Genomic DNA, 22884 nt, shown 5'->3' with positions numbered 1-22884 from the left:
GCCAATTATTCGGATTTGTTTACATTAAGCAATTACGTCGTCTTAAAGTTTTAACGACCACACTTACATCTAATCTGTTCTTTTCCCATTCACGTTCCTATTTTGTTCATCACTGTCTATCTAGAGTGTATTTATCTCACAAAACGAACATTTCGGTTACTTCCAGCAGTCTCTATTTCCCTACATAATCTGCCCCATAAAATGACCTAAAATATTCCTTGCGCCCCTGCAAAAACTGACAAGCCAGGAGCGCGTTTTAGAGTATCCCCGGCAAAATTTACGTATCGCCACGACATTTAACCACCATTTTCTGTACATGAACCGTTGAACTTTTCATATCAAACTTTGCCTATTGTTATGGTTGGGATTTTTTAATACAATTGGCCTTTTGTTATCCATCCTTAGGGACTTTTCTATTTAGTATCACGAGCTTTTACTCTGCTTGATTCGGATTCATTCGGCAAATTGTCGGCGATGACATTTTTCCCCAGCGGTAGTCTACTTGGGAAAATTTGAACAGACTAACAGGGGGTTAGTCAGTAATTGTCCAGGGTAACGATTGTCATACAGTGTTTGTAACGGGCGGACCGTTAATGTATTTTGTCTTGAAGTAACTTCCTCTGACTTCTTCAGAGGCAAGATAAGCCGTCAGTATAAAATAAATTGGAATTCAGCCTTTGTATGTTCCCTAATAGTTTGTTTTCAGTTCATGTTTTCACGGCAAGGGGCCGCGAGTAGTTTGGAGTGATTGAAAATGCGGTCTAGAGCTTATAAGCCAGGACAGGACGCAGTTAAGCTGTGTTCGCTCAATATTTGTTTTCCTTAAGGCCCGTTTACGCAGGCAGGCCTTAAGGACTGATCGCAGAAGTCTAAATTGTATTCTGCTGAAAATTTCTTCTCGCGTTGTCAATGTTCAACCATTAGCGCGATGAGTATAAAAGAGTATGCAAGCCAAGAAAACAAAAAGGTGTTATTTTCGCACCTTTTTACGTTTGACTGATTTCACTTTTTCCGCTTGAAGTGCGTAGAAAAAGCAAACGCAGACAGAAAGGCAAGGTAAAAGGACTTGAGCGGCAGATTGGCTGATGCAGTATGGAAGATGAGATAGGAATATAAACAGTAGCGTCAGGGGTGAGCAGTTTATGACGATTAGCGGTTCAAATTTATAGAGTTTCATTTTCGCTTGGTCAATGACGGGTGTTGCGTAGTTGGCCGGCAGCACACTTTGGCACATTTTTTTGTTGGGACTTTTGTTTGGAAGGCTCCATACAGCAAGCCAAAAGAAAAAGCGAACAAAATACCAACCGACATTATTGCGTTGTCAATGAGGAACTCACTATCGACTTCAATGCCACAAATTCTGGTTATATTAAAAAAATATCGATGTTGAGAGTGTGTAGAAAGGCGGGTTGGTTTTGGTTTTCTTAGACTATTGTCAGGTTCGTTTTTGTTTTTTGGTCTATTGAAGCAAATAAACCTCGCTGTTGAAGGCAAAACAATAGGTGCGATTTTCGCACCTTTTTCCGTTTCAGTGACTTTATTCTCCGGTTGGCCACAAGTTCTTAAACAAAAAATGTTCATCACTGCATTAGGTGAGTGAAAAAAAAAATGGTGACTTGTTTGGACTTGCTTGTTTAAACCGTCGTTTTTTGTTCCCTTTTTTTTTTCGAAACGACTCCCTTCCTTGCGCGCGCTCACGTTTCTCGTAGATTTGCTCTTTTTTTTATCCGCTCACGCGACGCCGTTCAAAAATAAACAGGGACGGGCCATTCACTAATTGAGGGTATTGTTCTGCAGTTCAAAAGGTCATAAATTTTATCAGTGGGTATTGCGTATAAAGGCCTCGTAAACGCAAGTCATAATCACTTTAGATTATCCCTTACTGAGAGAATAGCTAAGAACATGAGCAAGTTTTACGAAGTCTCGAAAGTGCTCGATAAGCGTACAGACTCCCACGGTCGCGTTCAGTACCTCGTCCGCTGGCGTGGCTATGGAAAGAAGAACGATAGCTGGGTGGATGAAGCCGACACAAACGAGCGCCTTAAACAAGTGTTTAGGACACGCCACCAAGGAACTCCAGGCTTGCTGCAGACCTTAGCTGTGTTAGTGGCAGAAAAGCTGAACATGAAGAAACCGCCAACAACCAGCATCGTGAGACGTTCGTCTGTCACCATGCCGATGGATGCCGAGACCTTTAAAGAGTTGTTCGGTGGTCTTCCTTCCGCGCCAAATCTTTTGCAAGCGACAAAGTTTTCTGTGCCCATTCACGAGCTTGACGCCATAATGCCTGCCGGATGGTCACTAAATACTTTCAAAACCTCCACGACTTGTCGGTTGCAGCCCGGCAAGCCCGTCGAGATTGCTCTCCTAGAGCGCAAGAAAGTGTTTTTTGATCATTCGGGGTGTTTGCGCTGTCAAGGCGGGAATGGAGCCCCCGTCGCTTGTAAAGACGTGGTGCGGAAAGTAGTATTCGGTTCAACCCTTCTAAAGATCTCGTTCTACCGTGAGCGGAACAAGCAAGCCGAGCGAAAGCCCAAGGAACGCACGAGACTAACCTGGGCGAAACCAAGATCAGTCGCCAAGTAGAAAACATTGACTTACCGCTGGGTAGTCACTTCAACAAACGGCTCCTTTAGGAGCCACCAAATATAAGAAAGCAATGACCAAATCGAATGTGTGGTACTCTTTTATTTCCCTTATCTAGCCCTTTTTTGCATTCATTGTTTGCCTAAAAAAGATCTGTATTCAAGCCACTTCAATTTGAATCGAAAGTTCGCCTACGCCTCACTCTCAGATCGCGCTGATTCTATGCATCCCTGTGTATCACTGAAATAACCTAAAATAACCTTTATTCAAGGAACTTTTTATCCATTCGCTCGTCTGAACTAGCCTTGCGTTTTGTTGAGATTGCTAATGAGCCTTAAACCTGCTAGCGTGTCCTGGAAAATGTCCTTTTCATTTTTGCCCTAAAATTATGTAACACCGGAACGTGGTAATTTGACACCGATACCAGTAACTTCTTGTGTGGTGTCAGTGTCAAAAGCGTGGTCCGTTCATCGATCATGGAGAAAGCGGGGCACGAGGCATGGTAAGTGAGAAGTAAATGCACCCGTATTAAGTACTTCTGCCTGCGACTTATCTGAGTTTGTAAACACGAAAGTATTTCTTAGTCGATCAACACATCATAGTTCACAGTAAGAGCTTGTAAACCCGCCGGTGGTTTAGTGAAATGTCTAAATTAATTCTCGAGCTGACATTTCCTACTTAGCGGATTATACACAATAAAAAAGTATTCAGTCAAGATTTTGAAGGGTCCGTTTAGTGACTGACTACAAAATACACCTCAAATAAGTATAACTAAATAAGTATAACTTTGAGGGATGAAAATGTTTTAGTATAATAAATGTCATCGGTTTAAGAAGTTATGGAAATTTAACGCCGAAAAATAAAAACTTCCTAAGCGGGAGTTTCTACTGATACCACCATGGTCGAGCCAGAGGATAAGTAATTGCGATGTAAAATGGCTAAACTTTACCATACCCAGGCTGGCTGATTTTCACATTTATCTCATTTCAGTGAGATATTTCCTGTTCCAGGAAGTTCTGGACTCAGTGGTCTGAATCAAGGTAAGCTAGTACTCTGAACCCTAAGGAAATGGCATAATTTGATAAAATTGTTTAAAATTTGACAAGGTAATCGATAAGAATGAATAATTTATCTAATTATTTCTGAATTTACAGGAGTAAAGAGAAAAAGGGATTCATCAGGTAACTAACAAAGTACTTTTCAAGGTTGTGTTTGAACAGTTTAAAAATATTATTAAACATTTTATTTTTGTTAATTATTTTAATTCAAAGAAGTAAGGCAATTATCTTGGGGATGGGGGTTCATTGGTGGCCCCATCACCACAGAAGAAGACCTTCTAAGTGAGGATGAATATCCAAGTGGCTATCATTCTGCTGACACCACAATTATTACGGATTCAGAAGATGATTTATTCTTTTTAGATGGTGAGTTGGCAACCACTTTTCATTGTAAATAAATTATAGTTAATAATAAAGTTCAGGATCAAGGCAATTCATCCACAAAATTTTCATATTGTTGATAGGTAACAGGCATTTTTTTGAATTTACAGAAGTGTTGCCCAGTGGCCAGGACGTGGTGAGAAGAGAGGAAGTGAATGAGGAGGAAGAGGGAGGGATTGAGTACTGGAGTGAGGACCAAGAGTATGAGGAAGATGAAGAGGATGAGGGAGATGAAGAGGATGATGAGTATGAGGAAGATGAAGAGGATGAGGGAGATGAAGAGGATGAGGAGGAGGAGGAGGAGGAGGAGGAGGAGGAGGAGGAAGAAGAGGAGCAGGACCAGGACCAGGAGGAGGACATGGGAGAAGGAGGTGCCAGTGTTGATCTGTGCGTAGTCTGCGTTACCAGACCACGCAATGCGAGTATTATCCATGGTGACACAGGTCATCAAGTTTGTTGCCTTGAATGTGCTTCAAGGTTAAAAACTGAAAAAAAAAGATGTCCTGTGTGCCGCAAAAAAATCAAACTTGTTGTAAAAAATTTTTTTTAGTTAATTGTTGTTGTTTTAACCCTTCCTCCCCCCCCCCCCCTTCCTGGGCTAGTATGGATATTTTCTGGAACCACAAATATCGGATAATCAACTCAATATTTCTTGTGGAATATTATTTAATTTGGATTACTAACAAAGATATTATAACAGGGATTAAGTTAGCATTGTGTGGTAATTACTTTTACAAATTTGTGTTTTGAAAAGTTCTGTCAGGAAAACTTCAGCCCTCTTGTTCTTCGTGGTGATTGTAAACATGAACGCTTCCTATCTGGCTGTCGGGGGCTTCTTCTTCATCTGAGCTTTCTGGATTGGCTGGTAGTTTACACTTTACATAGCTTCTCCGTTTTCTTTTAAGGTTATTGCACCTGGCAAACATCAGCCTATTTTCTTGTTCCATTACCTATCAGGGTAATCAGACTGAGTCATGTACAATTTTAAAGCTAGGTATAAATAGATAGTATTTTTCGGCTAGGAGGACATCCAATACCTCTTTGATGGGGGAAGAAATGTCAAAGTTTATTTATTTAAAAATGAAGAATTTTGATATGGATAGATAAGGTTAACTGCTTTTTAGCAACAGACGCTTCAATTAATTATATTTGTTTATGTATATCAATAATTTTATGTTTTAAGTAGTGGTGCCTACCTGAACAGTGTATCTTGAATTTTTTCCCCCTTTCTGGGATCCACGGTGGAAAGCTTGGGATTGCCAGTGGTTTTTTTTCTCCACCGGCTGGCAATTAAATTGCATTAACGTGCCATACTTTTCTAAAAACTGAGGTACATGGTATACAAATGCTAAAAAAAAGAAAATAATATTAAATTTATTTATTTTTATACCACAAAGTTACTAATAAAAGCTTCCTGCTTATATAAGTACAATCACTTCCAGGCCTATAGATATCTGCTACTAATAAAAACTAGATGCATTGTGAAATTATAATTTAATATCATCATCATTACTTCCATCAAGGAAGATATTTGTTAAAAGTTAAATTTTGTTGACGTACTGTGAATGTAGGGGGTGATGTCATCATCATAAAACATTTCCAGAAAGAGCTTTCCCCACTCCCGCACACGTGTCTTGAAGCTCTGAGGCTTGAGGTACTCTGGGTCATTCTCTTCAACCTGTAGTGCCCGCATCAAAGTCTTAAAACCCTACAACAAGAAACAAATACAGATTAACAGCAAATATTAAATAATTTCAGCAATTAATTGGGGGTTCCCACTTGACAGAAGAAAGCTACAACAAAATGTAAATAAACATTGTGTTTGCAACTTACACTCCACAGATCATCTATTCCCTCTGAATCATCATGTCCAACAGCTTCCATAATTTTCTTTATATTTAATTTATCCAATACCTTTTGCAATTCTTTTCCTGTTAAACAAAGAACATAAAAATACTAAGTAAGATGTTAACAAAAACTACTACATTACTTGCCAAAAATTCTAACAGTAGGTTGTCTTATATTTTTGGATGGTTAATACTCGTACACTTTTTCTCATTTCGGACAAATTTCGGCATTCAGCATTCACCATTCCTGCCATCTCCAAGCCCTTCCTTATCACATCAGGTTGGTTTTGCCATACAAGCATCATTTTACTGTACCCTATCATCCAAATTTTTTGGCAGGTAATATGGTACCAATAAAAAGCAGGGCTTTACTAGCTGCACACAAGGCTCTCTTTGATACATAATGTTAAGTGGATCATAACTAATGATGTAAACTAACTTTGATTGTGCAGCAATGCTAGCTATAAAAACACATATAGACATAATTATTTAATAACTTATTTAAGTACCATTGAGATTTGTCCATTTTGTTTCTGTTTTTTCAGCTAGTTTATTAAATTCTTCATAAAATTTGAATTCAACATTAATGGAATCCATTTCGTCTGTCAGGACATTGTGGCAATCATTGTTGACAACTACCTCGACAACCTATAAATATGAATATAATAAAGAACATAAAATTAATATTGAGTGTTTTGTTTTCTCATTTAGTATTTAAAAAGGGGTTTGCATATGGAAGTGGCATTTTTTTTATATGATACATAATGTGGGCTCACCTGATGAAACAGCAGTCCCATGATTCTTAAAAAAAGGTGCAGGGTGTCCACAACCACAAACTTAAAAGGAATGTTAAGTAGTGGGGGCATTACACAGCCTTTTCTGCTAGCCGTTGTTGAGCGTTGGCACAACCTGGTGCATTCTGATAGATCTCGCTCAATAGGCCATTCATCAACTGAAAAAAATAAACAGATTTACACATATAAATGCTGATAAAGACAAAATGTAGATGTGACTAAATTATTTGTGTGTGTTAAGAATATAACAGCTCTGTGATGACAAAGATTAGTTACATATATAGAATACATGATTTTTAAAACAAATTTTCCCTACTTACTATCAAGGTTGTTAATTTGTTCCTTGCAACAATAGCACCAGATGCAGAAGAATTTGGAGCTGGCACCATTGAGACCATACACAAGGGCTAAAAATTTCCAGTCTGAGCAACAAAACCTGTAAAAAGAAACAAATTGTTTCATATAAAGTGAATATATTAAATTCTTGTATTTGAACTGTGGAATAACATTTTAAGCAAATGATAGGTCATTGCACTGTCATTGTAATCAACTTTTAAAAGCAGTTGAGAAAATAAAGCCTGAAAAAAGTTCAGGCTTGAATGGGGTTCAAATTTGTTTAAAAATTATTTAATGTAAAGAATTCAGCCATAAACATCCAGGCTTATGGAAAGATGATTATCACATCTTGTAACAAAATCAACACTCACCACTCAATATCAAAATGTTCCCCATCAATTGTGATTCCTGTTGTCTTGAGTTGATCAATTTCTTCAAACGTTTGTCCAAGACAAGCTTTTAATTCATCATAGTCCTCTTTACCTGTGGAATGATGGAGATGGTCAATTGACTGTGACAAGGAGCTCAGACTCATAAACATATTAAGAATTTTTCTGACACTATTTACTCCTGGATAAATATAAGCTCAATATTTTGCATACAAGCCCTTTAAGGACTAAAGAACAAAGTTTTAAATGGGACCAAAATTTTTTGAATGCAAACCTTGAGATTTTAGGCCCTCTACTTTTGGGAGGGGTGAGATTTTGACCAGCAAAAAACATTGTTTTCTCAAATATCCCTTAGTAGGTTTAGTAAAGATGAACAATTTTTACAGTACTTGTTGGCCCATGTTGACACAAATGTAACCCTTTTAGTTTTGATTTAAAATGGCAAGTTTAGCATGAAAAATTATGAAGAAAGGAGCTTCGGTGTTTTTCTGCCCTTTTATGCTGCGGAATACCAGTTAAAAAAAAAAGTCACAGTTATTTTAAGACTTCACACACTGCCCAAATAGGATGCTTGGAGCTTTCCATCTAATATGTACATGTAATATATCATTTTTCATTTTACTATAGTTTTATGAAAAACGAAACAGTGTAGACATTAAGATCTATGCACTTACCATTGTACAATGCCAGGGTATATTGGTATTCATACGTGGCTTTGTTCTCACACAAGATGTTAAAAACTGCCATCACGGTGCCGATTCTTCTGCTGGTTCGCCTCCCATCCGCCGCAAATCGGAGCTTGATTTTAGAACCATCTTTCTTGATGGCCTCTTTGACTTCGGGTATAGTGATTAAATATTCCAGAACATCGCAAACACTTCTACGGGCACCATCACCTTGCTTGGCCTGCATTAATTCAAAACCCCAAAAAAGTAATTAATAAGTATTTGACACAATCAGAAAAAATTGTTACAACATCATAAGAGACTAATCTTATACCCACCAAAGATTAAACATAGGCTTAGTTAAATATGATTTAAAATTGTTTTCTTTGGCAAATGTGCTAACTGGATGTTTTTCACTTTCAGCAAAGCTTTTTGCCCTCACTGGAAGTCAATGCTTGTTGCCATAGCATCTTTGACTCACACAAATGATCAAAATAAAAAATCTTGGATTGTTGTTGATAAATCAGCGTGAATGCCAGGAACACAAACCCTTATGCATAAGAAATTATATGGCTTCCGCTTGTCATCCTGTTAAACTTACTGTGGGGAGCCACCTACATCGTACTTTAAAAAGCTATAACTGCCTCGAGTGTAATATAAGTTTACCAACAAAATAATTTACCTCTGGAATTGGAATTACTTCGATTTCTTTATTTTGTGTCCTCCTTTCCTGCAATATTGTTGACAGTGGCGGGACGTGACTTCGGACACTTTCGGGGAGCGCCATCCTCAATTCATGGTAGGCTTTATCGCTCACAAGCCCCTCATCCTTCGCCGCTAAAATTCTTTGGACAACCTCGTGAGAGTAACCCTCGTCTTCGTGGTCATGTTGGCCGTCGCAAAGTGGGATCACCAGTTCCCGTTCGCTTACGTCAAATTTAATCTGTGCGAAAAAAGAACAGAACATCTAAATGCGAAGCCTGTTTGTACAGACGTCTCTAATTTTTTTTGGTTCCTGGGTTGGAAGAAAACGGAGACGTCTTCCCGCTGGAATAAGTTTACGTTATTATAATCAACACAAAAAAAAGAAGAAATAAGTGGTGGCGAGCAGGAATCCAAGTGTTTTTTCCGACGTTTTTAACCATCCAGTTAGAAATATACAGCGCCGTTTTGTTGTCAGTACGTGTACCGAGATGCCGCCATGTTTTCAGCGGTTTCTTCTAAAAGTCATACCGTGGGCACACTACATACGTCACGTCCAAAAATTTTTTTTGCGATACAGCTAAGATAAATTTTGCCTTAAAATAACCAGAAGTCGGTATCTATTTGCAGTAAGCCCTGGTAAGTCCCTAGTCCCTGCCTACACTATGCATGTTCAATGAAGAGTTTATATTTCAGAAAAATAAACAGTAAATTTTTCGACTGGCTTATAATATTTCAGCGCTATCACACAGATTGCTTATGACACTGAATAAACATTGTTAATGAAAAGATTTATCATCCGTTCTCGTTGAGCCATTAGACGCATGAGGTCTTAATAAAAAGATTGACCAATGTGAAACTAGGGGTGACGAATGGTGAATGCAACGTTTTTCTCTTAGATCGAGACTGTTTTCAACCTTTGATTTGCGATTTTGCCCCCAGCATGATCATGTAAGCTTAAAGATATGAGACTGCGAGACGTTGAGAACCGCCGAAAAAAATACATTGCGAGACCCGCAAAATTTGACCAAATTTTTGCTAGACCTTCAAAGACCATTCACCACCCCTAAAAACTTAGTGATAAAGAAAAATTCGTAATGATACGTACTTCAATCGGTTTGAATTCCGCTGGCAAAATATCTGTGGCATTTCGGAGGTACTCTCTAATTTTTTTCCTCTTCATAGACCGCGAAGACTTGTCTACGTCCCAATAGTTTTTTCGGCTAACGTTAAACTTCACAGCGTTCTTTACAGGGTGACGACTTTGGGCAAGCTCATTTCTTAGAAGTTGGAGTTCCTGGCGAAGCTGAAAAACTTCTGCCCTTCTTTCTTCCAATTCCGTCGCCTGGTCACTGACGATTTGGTGCAAATGGCGAATGCGTTGGTCGTACCCCTCAAGAAGGGGCAAAGAGAGGACAGACTGCTCTACCTCGAAATTCCTTGGGCCACGTTTGTAGAGGACGTTTGCTTGTGGCTTGTCTACTTTGAACTTCGAAAACATTTTAAAACTTTAAACAACTTTAAACCGATCTTTTCCGATGACTATTTTCAGATAACTCTTTTCCAATGACGAGAGCGAAATGATTGTTGTCAATTGCAAGTGGCACGCGCGTCAGTTTTAAAACCTGTCATTAGCATAATAAGGGCATTCATGAAAACTAGAGAACAATTGGTGTCAACTGAGCGCGAATTTCAAAGACGCTTTCAAAGATGTTAATGAAAAAATGAAATGAAATGCCTTGGGTCACGTTTGTAGAGGACGTGCTGACGTCCTGTTTGCTTGCGGCTTTTCTACTTTGAACTTCGAAAACATTTTAAGACTTTAAACAACTCTAAACCGATCTTTTCCGATGACTATTTTCAGATAACTCTTTTCCAATGACGAGAGCGAAATGATTGTTGTCAATTGCAAGTGGCACGCGCATCAGTTTTAAAACCCGTCATTAGCATAATAAGGGCATTCATGAAAACTAGAGAACAATTGGTGTCAACTGAGCGCGAATTTCAAAGACGCTTTCAAAGATGTTTCGGGACGGAAACAAAGTTTGTTTAATTGTATACATAGGCAATTCGCACAGTGATTCCCACAACAATCTGAATAAAAGTCTATATTAGAACCTTTGAAGGCTGCCCAGCCGCTTCTTCAAGCAAGCGCGCTTCTTCACGGAAAGAAAAAAAGTCATCAATTAATGGTTTGTTGACGATCAAATTCGCGACAAAGCCCATATGACAATACACAATACTATGAAAGCGTTTAAAAAGCTTTGAATACTTTCAAGGTTTTGATGCACTGAAAGGGGTTTTATTGTGACAATAAACCGCTCTAACAGTAGATATTTCAAATATAATTGGTTATGACGCTTTTTAATTCTTCGCTTGAGACAGACAGCTTTCTCGCAACTTGTTTGGCGCGCATTACAACAGGCCAGCAAAAATAATTAAAAATACTTGTACCTTCGCTTAGTTTCGATTTCTTTTACGATAGTTGTGTAGCATATTCCATTCGTATTTTAAGATACAAACTGTCGTCCTTTCTCTACCTCGAAATTTTGCGTTTATTTGCGGGAAAAAGGAGAGAACTTAACACAGCCGACAGCCCGCTCTCCATGTAACAAATTTACCCTTCCGTCCGCCGGCAAGTTTGCCGTTGCTCTAGACAACTTCTCCCTAAGCCCACCCCGAGAAAGAAAGATTTTGTCACATTCAGGTCATTAACGAAGTTTTTGAATCTCGCGCTCGGAAATCGGATACGCGTCGGTTCTTTCAAACCTTTGTTCTTATAACAAAAGAGCCTCAAAGCTGTCAACAATGACAATGCCCATAAAAGGATTAAAAAATCGTGCCATTGTTCGCAAAATCCCAACCCAAAGTTTGATATGTACGTTGAGCTGTTTGTATTATTTTGTGTTGTGACTTCTGCAAAGTTCTGGGTAGTTTTGAACAGCATAGCTAAGAACTCAAGATACTGCTTAGTGCCTCCTGTCAGATAGTCGTAACAAATTGCAATAGTTGTACTTTGTTAGATCACCACTACCACATTAAAACAATGAACGTCCCGAAAGCTGGGGCAGTGTAAGATAAAGAACGGGTAACGGGAAACGAGGAAAGCGAACTGGCAGGTAAAAAAACAAAAAACAAAAAAACAAATCAATGGGATTAACGCGGAAACTGCAAAAAAAAAAAACGGGAAGTGGAGAAGAAAGAAAAAAAGCCGTTAAAGGGCAATCACTGATTTATCTACAAGATGATAACCCACTAAAGCATTTTCTAACTGTCTCCTGGTTCTTTAATAGAGATCAGGGGTTACCTATTGAAGGACTGTTCCGCCTCATGTCAGTTAAGATTCTTTGCCTGTGACATCTCGTTTGCGTGATCCGCTACATTGATTTGCTCGGCTCCATGACGCTTTTGGGCAACGATTCATAAACACATCTCATGATTAATAAATCATTCACTTTTCATTCTTCGTTACATTTTCTCGCGCTTATTTTGTTACAAATCACAACACTGAGTAAATATGCCATGACTTAGCCCAAAGAAAACGCTTTGGTTTAGCGGGAAAGAATTAGAACGTTCTAGATTCCTCTGTAGTTATTTTTAGTCGTGGACGGAAAGAGAACTCTCTTTCCAGGATATTCGCAGAATGTTTTATTTTGAGTTTTCGTTCAAAAAGTATATATTTTTTTGTCAGGTTGTATCAATTATATGATATAATTGATACAACCTGACAAAACCGAAAAGAAAAAAAAAAAAGGTGGTAAAGTTCTCTTGATCGTCAAATAATACTTTGTTTGAACTATGCGCCTCAAAAGCCACTCTTGACGCTTCTTTTGTTAAAGACGATAAGCTTTTAATTAAGGGAGGCGTGAGACAATGCAAAGCTCAGTGATGCATCCTGCTATTCTGTCATACTTGATCGAGACTGTTTGTTGCAAAATACATTCATTAGATCATTGTGGAAGGCGTCTGAACAGAGGAGCAGTTGTAAGTCGTAGTTTCAGTTCATTTCGCCAAGTGATTCTCCTAAAAGACATGGCAACTTTGGAAAGGGCTGATGGAGGAAAATTTGGCCGATGTGGAAAGTCCTGTGGAGCGGGAATCCGAAACAATTTGCTCTTAGTGCTACTTATCACTGCTGCAGTTGTTGGTCTTGTGATCGGAGTACTTGTCAATCCTCCAGTAAATCGAATAAAAGACCCCGAAAAGAAGGCTTCAACAATCATGCTCTTGTCCTTTCCGGGCGAACTGTTGCTAAATATGCTGCGAATGATCATCCTTCCACTGGTCATAGCCAGTCTCATTACAGCCGTAGCAGGACTGAACGCTACAGAAGCGGGTAAAATTGGTCGCCGAACATTAATTTACTATTTGTCAACCATGGTCCTGGCAGCGCTTTTAGGTGTGTTATTGGCTTTGACCATTAAGCCTGGCAAAGAAGATAAGCCTGGAAAGGGTGGACCGTCTTTCAAGAAAATGGAATATAGAAACTTGGATTCTATTCTGGACGTGATAAGGTATGATAAATCTATATTATAATAAAAGAGAGGAAATGAACCGTGAATTCAACATTTAAGCCTTGCGATAACTTGCAGGTTATATTTTTTTTCGGTGCCGTTGTTTCAGCGCTGCAGTATTTCGCTGCTACAAACTGCGTCACTTGAGCTGCATTCTAGCTAGTGATAGTTTATTAGGAGGATTATCTAAGGGACATTGGATAGTTTCGAGCAGGAAAGCAAACATCCGAGGCCTAATACACCAGAACTTTGCCTATCAGGGAATCAATAAATTTGCTGTTACTGAAGTTATTTGTACATCACTAGACTGTATTTAGATAATATTTTGCCCAGTGTCATGGGCAGTATATTTTATTTAGTGCAGCGCATCGTATCTTTTTCACATTAGTGATAATGATGTTATATAAATAAAATTCAAGATCTTACCACATCTCTCTCCTTTTCTTTTAGAAACTGTTTTCCCAGTAATTTAATAGAGGCCACTGTAAAGCAGGTATGTACATGCATGTGTGTCCATAACGTATGCTAGACAAAGAAGATTGCATGATCGATCGAGTTTTCCCCGACTCTTTGAGCTTAATTAAGAGAAAAATGTGCGAACAGCCTGCGTGTATAAGAAAATATACTGAACAGTACCTACACTGTATATCCGTAACAGAGTATCACAAAATCACGTGCTTTGAATTAGAAAAAGCCACTAAGGCCTGGGGTTGGATTTCTCTTGGGTCTTAACTCCCAAGAGATAATTATCTGTGAAGGCTTTTTAATTACCATTTCATTTCTTTCACTATCTTCAGAGAAAAACGAAGTATCTTGCTGCACCGGCAAAGTATGAAATGTACAATGTTACAGGCTCCAACTTAACCCTTGCCTCAAATGAGAAAATTACTTCTGAATCAACATTTCATAATGGTTCAGAAATAATCTCAACAGTATCAAAGCAGATCTATCCTGGTTCAAACACAGTCCCGGCAGGAATGAAATCGGACGATGGAGTGAATCTTCTTGGCCTGACCGTATTCTCCATTATCTTTGGCATTGTGATAGGAAAACTTGGCCCTAAAGGGAAACCACTTGTTGAATTTTTCTCGACATTGAACGATGCTGTGTTGATGCTGGTCACTTTGATTATGTGGTGAGTTTTAGGTTGTTTTCTGAAGTACTTGTAGGTTTCTAAGGGTAAAATAATTTTTGGCGAGTGTCAAAAGTAACCCAGGATTCATGAGCTTTGATTTAATCCGTTCATCGATTGGTCAAGAAAACTCACGTCACATTCTCCCCCATTGAGATGCAAATCAAAACCAGACATGACTTATTTTACCTTTGTTCTGATTGGCTGTTGTTGTGACACTCAGTTAACCCTTTAACTCCCAAGATCTGATTGTTAATTCTCCTCTCTAACTGCTACACATTTCCTTGTAAATCAGTTATGAGAATTTAGTGTTAGATCAAGATAACAACTTCTACCTGATAAGTTGGAGTTTTCTCAATACCTGTACGTGATATTTTTCTATGCACATTATGCTCTGATGTAACACCTATTGGATGGGTCGATTTACAAAACAAGCAATTTCCTATAAAGAAGAGTGTTCTATGCATGTTCCAGGTATTCGCCAATTGGTGTTTGCAGTTTGATTGCCGCACGAGTGGCAAGAATGGATGATATCTTGGGGTCAATGCAGAAACTTGGCATGTTTATCGTCACAGACACTATTGGCTTAATTATCCACACCCTGGTTGTCCTACCGATCATTTATTTCGCTTTTACGAGGAAGAATCCATATACCTTTATCAAAGGCCTGAGAGACGCACTAATGACTGCACTTGGTATTGCTTCCAGGTAAATATTAGACAACCAGAAATAAAGATAATTCGGGAGCTGGTACGTTTAGATTAAGAGGTATCTCCCTGTCATCGACGAAGGCATACCTTAATTGATTTCATACAAGGCGCTCTCTGGAGCAAAAAAAATTAGTTCTTCATTTCAATAATAAAAGTCTCCGGTAAAATGAGCCACTTCTGCAGGTCTGGATAAACAATACTTGGACAGGCACATGCCGTGATCTTAATTTATGGGAGGGATAGGACCGTAGGAAATTGGAGCTGAGGTGTGTCAATCCTTCATGCAAATTTCCCTATTTAACTGGCGAAGGATGGTCCTGAAATTGAAGGCTGTAGTGTAAGGTGTTGCAATGTAAGGTATTGCAGCGGAGGGTATTGCAGTGCAGGATATTGCAATGAAGGGTATTGCAGTTTAGGTTTTTGCAGTACGGCAAGATTTTCCAGTGGGAATTTCCAAACTTGCATCTTACTCATGTCAGGTTGTTCGATTCTTAACGTCATTACTTTCCTTTACCACAAGATGGATTTGCCTTTACTCTACTCCCGCTATAGCTACGCTTTTGAGTGAGCTGTACAAAGCTCAAGTAAGCTCGTGTTCAGTAGGCTAATAACAACTTATTAAATGATTGATCTGTGGAGCTTATATAGAGATGAAATTATCTTGATGCAAATCTTTCTATTTGGTTTTCGTACTTTAATGGAATATTATCTTGTGCAGTAGATTCTTATTTTCCTCGATTTTTCTTCAGCGCTGCAACGCTCCCCACCACTATGCGATGTGTTGAAGAGAACAACGGAATAGATCCGCGCATAAGTCGATTTATGCTACCACTTGGGGCCACCATCAACATGGACGGTTCTGCTCTCAACCGACCAGTTTTACTGATATTTGTGGCTCAGTTAAACGACATAGATTTAAGTCCGGGAAAAATTGTCACAATATGGTATGTACTGCATGTAGAATACATACCAATCTCGTTCCTGCCTTTTAGCGACTTCCTGTTACATGTGTTTGAGGTGTATCCTGTCACGTGATACTTAAAGAAGTGAAAGTTTGTTGGAAATGTCGCTGATGGAACTGACTTTATTCAGAGAAATCTACATACAGCATCAGTCGATGTAACGTTAGCAGTGCATTCGTTTAATTTCCTGTAAATGATGTGAGGATTCAAGTTGTTCAGAAAAATCATTTCAGAAAAATCAGTCGATATGATGAAGGGCTAACGCTCGAAACGTCAGCTTTGAAACTCTTTACGGTGGCCAATTTACGTTATCAACTCAGTTGATAAGACTAAATTACCCTATTGGTCTCTACCGACGCAGCACCATATTTTCTTTAGAAACTTACCCCCTTTATTCAGAAAAATCCTAGTTCGTCTATATCAACTGACGAGGTCTCAGCCGAGATTCAGAGTTTTTTAAATCACTTGGGCGAAAACCAGTAAACAAATTGATGTGTAGTAATACGTTGTAATACTAGACGATGCAAGAATTCCTAACAACCATTTTCATTTATTTTGTTCCTTCACGATGCAGTATAATTTCTGTGTTGCTGGCGGTGGGAGCTGCTGGGATTCCAGCAACAGCTGTGACCACAATAATTGCCTTGCAAGCTGTGAATCTGCCTCTTCATGACCTAGGACTTATTCTTGCGGTTGAGTGGTTGCTGTAAGTGTACAACCTTCATTTTATTTTATTTTTTACTCCGCTGGAAAATCTAACATATGATATTTTCAATTCAAAATTTAAATACGAAAAATTAGAAGTGTCTCATTCATGTGTCTATATTTTAATAGAAGTTGCAGGACCTTGAGGATTATGAAGCAAATCTGTGTTTTCTAAACAGAATACTTTTACTTTACGACTGTGACATGTTATTATTCTTTCTTCACTTGACAACTAAGATTCAAACTTCCGTCTGTTTCACTCCATTTTCGAACAGTTCGATGTCGACGATACTAATCTTAGCAGCGTCCAGGACATCTATTAAATACCAACTGCTGTATGCTGAGTTCGTCAAAGCGTTTTTTTTAGTTCAGTTGGCAGAGCATCCTAATGCAAAATCGAAATTGATTTAGGCTCGAATTTCCAATGGAAACTATGATTTTTCATTTGTTCTGCGCTCGTTGAATGTTTAAAATCTCTTTTAGGAGCAATTTTCAATTTACTGTGGAAGTAATCAGGGATTTTTTTGACTTTGCTTTACTTCGCTGTGTGATTGGTTAAGAAAACTTACGACACTTTCTCGACCAAACAGATTCAACACTACAACCAATGGCGAATTGGTAACTCTCTTTTCCCGTGCTTTAGGTAATTTGCTAGTTTTTATTTTGAGTTCTCATGAGATGTTCTCGTTTCTTCTGATCGGCTGTTGTCAGTACTTTGGTTCTAGTTTCACAACACTCAATCGCAAAGTGCTCCAATACAGAGTGTTGAAAAATGCCCTCTTTTGGGAAAACATGCGAGCATAAAGAAAATTTAATTATTGTTAAAGAAAAATTACTGGCTATATTTTCTTCCTCACTTTCCCATTTTAGCTCAAAAGCCTTATTAGAATGTATTTTCTTGTCTATTCTAAGGGACCGTTTCATCACTGTTGTCAACGTCATGGGGGATGCCATGGGAACGGGCATTGTACAACATTTATCCCGTGACGAGTTGGACGAAATTGACGAGAAAAATAACAATCCAACTGGAAAAATTTTGAAGGAGAGGTTTGCTAAAAGTGACGGTCCTGATTCTCATGTGGCGACATCTGGCGTTTAAATGACACACTTCATACACTTGATTTCAGCAGCAATTTTACCTGGACTACTACAAGTTAGCTACAGAAACCATAACCCTAGTGAAACACTTTATTACGCGGTAACCTAATTGACTTTTCTTTTATATTGTTACGCTACCAACATTCTTATATCTTATTGGGCTTATATCTAATTTGTTTTCTGTTAATGCTGGGGAAAGTGGAAATCACGTGCTGCTTTGTCACATATCTGTCATGGCGAGTTTACTTAATTGTAATAAGGCTTATCATGATGACTAGCATCTATGTTCTTACAATATCGGCTACGAATCACACTTTAAGGTCATGGTAATAAAGGAAATTATCACCAACTAAACAAGCTCTTGATTGTCAAATCAATTCTCTTTGTCAGCACCTTGGGAAATGTAAAGAGAACAGCACGGAGAATATGCCTACTGATGTTAGGGCGTAAAGGGTTAAATATAACAAAATCGGCTATCAAGAGTTATTTAAGTAAGGTGGAACGATAGCATCAACGACGTCAGGGTAGAGAACGCTCGCATTCAAACCCCCCCCTCCCTCACATGATGCTCACACTCTTGAGACTCTTGTCATGATACGAATACAAAAAAATTGTGTGAACAGACATTAAAATACGATTATATATCACGTTATAATAGCTACATCATCGCTGAAATTTAGCATGTAATTTTTCAAGCTGTTCTTGAGCTCTTTGCAAGGCTCTCCTTCCTTCCTCCAGCTCTTCAAAAATCTCTTTCTTCTCTTTAAACCCGAGGTTATCGAAATCTGTACGCAAAAAATTAAACCATTGCAAATTACATCGTGTTCATTTTATCGAGTTATTATGAAATTTGACATTGTCTTAAATTAATAATAATAAAAGGAGAATGAGAGGAAGTTGAAGAACAACAGCGAAGACATAACCAACGGAAACCAAAATGGATGGCAATGCTTTCCTTATGTCGACGTCTCACTTCAGTGGTCGCAAACAGCTGGCTTTGGTTATTTATCAATTACAAGTTATGAGGGTTAAAAAACTCACGCATTCTGTCCTCAATCGAGGAGGTCAAAATAAACCACAACTACATTTAATTTCTTATCGGCTCCCCATATTTATATTTACTGCTGAATGAATGATAGAGTCTCGTTTTTCTTATTTGAATTTGGGTTTACGAAACTCGGTCAAAAAAAAATCTGCATAACACAATCTTTCTTTTTACGACTAGACGAGAATTTCACCTGGGTTAATAACTATTTTAGTAGCCCAACAAATTAGCCCTTTAATAAACAGTTGTTCCGCGAGCTTGCATTGGATATTTAACAAATAGATTCCAAGTTGCCGTGCGTCTGTTCAGTAATAGATCACAGATGACCTCAAAATTTGGTATTGGTATTTGGTATATAATAAAGAATCAAAATATACAGAAAAAAGTTTTAATGATGACGTCATCTATACGTCTGTCCTCCAATAGATCATAAGTGAGAACCAATCAGAATGCGTGCATAACTGAGCTTATTACATAAAAGATGATAGATAGCTAACAAACGGAATGTTACAACGTACAAAAACACTTCCGGTTTAACTCGTCTTCATGCGTGCGCATGGTATAATGGCCCATAACACATGCTGGCTAAGCGACTGACAACTCTTGAATTGCATTATCCAATGATCCAGATTTAAATAATAGCCTTTAATTTACGTTCAATCCACTATTGTCGTATTTCATACAAACTAAGGCAAGCTATCAAATGTATTGTGATGGTGATGACTAAATACTTCATTTATTTTCGCTTTACTGTGTTAAAAATTTTAATGTTTATTTGTTTCACAATTCCATTGACCATTACTCACCCTGTTTTGCCTTCGATTTCTTCTGTCTTTTTTTGTAACACACAGACTCCCATAGAATGCCAATCAGGAGTAAGGCTGATAAAACTCCTAATGATATGTGGAACACGTGTTTTAACTTGGTAAATCGGTCATCGAAAACACTCGCTGTTTTCTCAGGCTTTTGAGGTATCAACTATTAGAAAGGAAAAGTGCCATTTAGTTCTTAATCAGGAGGGAAAATAATAGGAAAATACAAATAATCTAAGCTAACTGCTCGTTGCGAGAGGGCAAGATAAGCCTTTGACCAGATGAATTTAAGATGTGTAAAACAACTTTCCTAGAAACAGGCGGCAGATCAAAACCTTGAGGAAGGTGTAGGAGGAAGATTCCCACAGCTAACTATGTTAGAGATTTTCATCGCTAACCCTTGTTATATTGCAATTTCAAGATATGAGTAACGTTTCAAGCTACAGCTTAGCCCTTGTTTTAAAAGACAGCTTATGCAATGACGAGTTACCTTAAAAGAATTTGCAAGTGACAGACCAAACTGGTAAATATTTGGGCGAACGTAATCCAAACAATTTGCGAAGCTAGCTCTACTTTTTGAGACAAGGAAGCCACTATCTCGTTGAAATTGCATCGTCTTGACGGTGATCAGTGCTTTGAGCTTGTCTTGCTTTTGATAAAAAGAGGCAGTGAAGCGGTCCAACATTATTCCATCTACCTCGTGGGCTTTTAAAGCTTGGATGGCACCATCAATATCTCCGAACACTAGAATAAAATTTAATAATCTTTTAAGGGTCTTTCTGAATTACCAAACAACTCTAAGTTATCCTCTGTTTAGCAAGATTATTATAACTCAAATAGCTTAAAATTCCTACCTTATATCCACGATCAGGGAGTACTCAAGAAAAACAGTTTGCAAAAAACTAATAAACGACAGGGTATTATCCTTGTTCAACAAGAACGAATTCAGTTGCTGTACGTTCAACTGCTAACCAGTGTAATATACTCCTGAATCGTTCATTATTTACAGAATTTGTTAAACTGGTCTGAGTTTATAAATGTCACCATCAAAACATCAACTTTGAATTGTTTTTCGCTTCGGCAAAGTAGAAGGGAGGAATTATTAATATAATTTCAGCATTTTGCGGAAGATTTATACTCTCAGATATAAACGGAAAAATGCGAAGCATTCAACTAATTTATTCCTGTTTTCTCGTCACCATACTCCCACCAATAGGGTAGCTCCACTTTTCTGCATATAAACCCACACACAACCCACAGCTCCTCCAATCGCTCTGACGAAGGGCTAACGCTCGAAACGTCAGCTTTTTTACTCATTACGGTAGGCAATTTACGTTTTCAACCTAGTTGTTAACACTAAATAACCTGCTATACTTTAACTGCGGTTCGAATCATACCTTTGGGAATTGCATCTTCTTCAAGTGCATGCTGATATTCTGTACCGTTGTCTAACACTGCAATCTGAAAAAAATAATTGTTGTCTTCTCTAACTTCAGATTTGGACGAAGAGATTACAAAAACATCTTGGATAAAGCAGTTCAAAATTATTACACGCTCATCGTGTGGGTCTCAGGACACCTAAGGGGTATTTGTTCTCCTTTTTTCCTCGGGAACTGACATAAAATGAGGACAATTGCTAAACCTTCCTTTCTAAAAAACGACGTGAACCCGACCTAACAGCTTGTTATAAAAGACATCTGTGAGTATTTTTCGAATCCTTTCGCTTATGAAACAAATGAACAACACGTGCATGTAACATGCATGCAACATACAACAAACCTTAAGATCCTTCAAGCTTAGTTCTTGTTCCAAGGAGAGGGCCGTCAATGTAGAGGTTATATGAGCCATAATCATTGACATACTAATGAGACCTAATATAATCCATATTACGGAAAATATACGTGCCACAACTGACTTTGGAACTTTGTCGCCATACCTATGTAATAAAAACAGGCAACATCTCTTACGGGTTCATCTGATTGACATCTTTCAATTGTGAAAATAATTCTTTTTTCAATGTCTTCTATGTGGATGGCTAACGCCTTCATTATGTCGTAGAAGGCTCTTTGAGGTTTTGTATTACTATTGTTTAATGGCTTGAAGGTAGTTTCTAAGCTACCGAGATCTCTATATGTCTATTTGCCACGTGTCATGAAACTCATCCAAAAGAAAAAAACACGCGTATTGTGAACATCATCAACATTTTTAAAAAAGCATATAGCTCTCATGACCTTTGTTTGTTTGTGTTCTTATAAAAAATCATAAAGACATTATCTTTTCAATCTCAGTTTTGAACACCAGTGTAACAGTTTTTATCAAACATCGACCCACCCAACAGTTGTCATGGAAATAAAAGACCACCAGAATCCGTCCCAGGAGCCTTTGAGAAATGGACGATTAAATTCTTCAGGGTTCCAGTATGTGTCCTAGGATTCCAATAGAAACAAAAATAAGAGCACCAGTAAGAAGAAGATAGACAAAAGGATGAAAAACTAAGAAAAAGAGTAAAGCTGTGATAAGAAAAACACAAAGTTTCGACTAATAATATATAAACGTCAAGGGAACTCCTAAGATTGAAAATATTGGAGAAAGCGAAACTTACCAATGCCCAAATAAAAATGCCAGCAATTGCTGCGAGAACAAGATTGAAGGCAACCAGAGGCCAGGCGTCCAAAACAGCATTAAGCACAACATCTCCGTTTTCGATTGAAATATATACTGTGCCCGGATAATCACTTGTTTTGATAAAATGAAACTCGCTATAGTGTCTATCGCTCGTGGGTTCGAATATTGGAGCAGCAACGTCGATCTTTTTTTTCCGCAGAAGGTTTATCATTTCAAACTCGCTGCTAGCTTGATGACTATCTACGAATGTTGCACCACAGCTATGTAAAAATCTCAGTACCATTTCTTCCGCCATCCCAGAGGGTTGTGTAGTATTGGGAACTGCATACAGATATGGTGGCTTATGAATCCATCCCACCACTATAATTCGTCGGTGGTTCGTCGGTGGCACTGTTCTGGTTGTGTAGTTTTGGTTGATAGACGAGTTTCCAATGGAAGCAATGCAAAACTGCAAATTCGCTGCGCAAACAATTACAATGAAAACTGACAACATTTCCAATATTTTCCTCATTGTTCTGTCGAG

General features: G+C 38.3%; 3 protein-coding genes across 3 annotated transcripts; 1 reads left to right on the top strand and 2 right to left on the bottom strand.

Annotated features, from left to right (window-relative positions):
- Positions 1 to 4685: 4685 nt before the first annotated feature.
- LOC131792882 (uncharacterized) lies at positions 4686 to 9254 on the bottom strand. Its single transcript, XM_066168703.1, has 10 exons — positions 8739 to 9254; positions 8066 to 8297; positions 7374 to 7485; positions 6987 to 7102; positions 6649 to 6824; positions 6382 to 6520; positions 5859 to 5956; positions 5586 to 5733; positions 5222 to 5373; positions 4686 to 4975 (listed from the first exon to the last, which is right to left on the bottom strand). Exons 1-10 carry the CDS (start codon positions 9021 to 9023, stop codon positions 4796 to 4798), a joined length of 1638 nt encoding a protein of 545 aa, XP_066024800.1. The 5' UTR covers positions 9024 to 9254; the 3' UTR covers positions 4686 to 4795.
- A 3504-nt stretch (positions 9255 to 12758) lies between these two features.
- On the top strand, positions 12759 to 18388 carry LOC131776355 (excitatory amino acid transporter 3). The gene is made up of 7 exons (XM_059092519.2): positions 12759 to 13272; positions 13723 to 13765; positions 14070 to 14407; positions 14879 to 15112; positions 15864 to 16058; positions 16651 to 16782; positions 17694 to 18388. Exons 1-7 carry the CDS (start codon positions 12791 to 12793, stop codon positions 17878 to 17880), a joined length of 1611 nt encoding a protein of 536 aa, XP_058948502.2. The 5' UTR covers positions 12759 to 12790; the 3' UTR covers positions 17881 to 18388.
- A 154-nt stretch (positions 18389 to 18542) lies between these two features.
- LOC131776357 (uncharacterized) lies at positions 18543 to 22872 on the bottom strand. The gene is made up of 7 exons (XM_059092520.2): positions 22339 to 22872; positions 22068 to 22162; positions 21516 to 21672; positions 21134 to 21197; positions 20227 to 20480; positions 19731 to 19902; positions 18543 to 18664 (listed from the first exon to the last, which is right to left on the bottom strand). Exons 1-7 carry the CDS (start codon positions 22870 to 22872, stop codon positions 18543 to 18545), a joined length of 1398 nt encoding a protein of 465 aa, XP_058948503.2.
- Positions 22873 to 22884: the final 12 nt, after the last annotated feature.

The sequence above is a fragment of the Pocillopora verrucosa genome, chromosome 6 (assembly GCF_036669915.1).
Source record: "Pocillopora verrucosa isolate sample1 chromosome 6, ASM3666991v2, whole genome shotgun sequence".
In the NCBI taxonomy this organism is placed as follows: domain Eukaryota; kingdom Metazoa; phylum Cnidaria; class Anthozoa; order Scleractinia; family Pocilloporidae; genus Pocillopora; species Pocillopora verrucosa.
The sequence above is the reverse complement of the archived record's forward strand: the minus strand, read 5'-3'. Positions and strand labels throughout refer to the sequence as shown.

What these genes read in the sequence shown, in the direction of transcription:
- LOC131776355 (XM_059092519.2), top strand. Translation starts at nt 12,791, where the DNA reads ATGGCAACTTTGGAAAGGGCTGATGGAGGAAAATTTGGCCGATGTGGA. An exon ending in TCTATTCTGGACGTGATAAG is followed by an intron (nt 13,273 to 13,722) that starts GTATGATAAATC and finishes CTTTTCTTTTAG; the next exon opens with AAACTGTTTTCCCAGTAATT. An exon ending in GCACTTGGTATTGCTTCCAG is followed by an intron (nt 15,113 to 15,863) that starts GTAAATATTAGA and finishes ATTTTTCTTCAG; the next exon opens with CGCTGCAACGCTCCCCACCA.
- LOC131776357 (XM_059092520.2), bottom strand. Translation starts at nt 22,872, where the DNA reads ATGAGGAAAATATTGGAAATGTTGTCAGTTTTCATTGTAATTGTTTGC. An exon ending in ATTTCCATGACAACTGTTGG is followed by an intron (nt 21,673 to 22,067) that starts GTGGGTCGATGT and finishes TTTATTACATAG; the next exon opens with GTATGGCGACAAAGTTCCAA. An exon ending in TAAGCTTGAAGGATCTTAAG is followed by an intron (nt 21,198 to 21,515) that starts GTTTGTTGTATG and finishes TATTTTTTTCAG; the next exon opens with ATTGCAGTGTTAGACAACGG.
- LOC131792882 (XM_066168703.1), bottom strand. Translation starts at nt 9,023, where the DNA reads ATGTTCTGTTCTTTTTTCGCACAGATTAAATTTGACGTAAGCGAACGG. An exon ending in AAGTAATTCCAATTCCAGAG is followed by an intron (nt 8,298 to 8,738) that starts GTAAATTATTTT and finishes GAATTAATGCAG; the next exon opens with GCCAAGCAAGGTGATGGTGC. An exon ending in TACCCTGGCATTGTACAATG is followed by an intron (nt 7,486 to 8,065) that starts GTAAGTGCATAG and finishes ATCATTCCACAG; the next exon opens with GTAAAGAGGACTATGATGAA.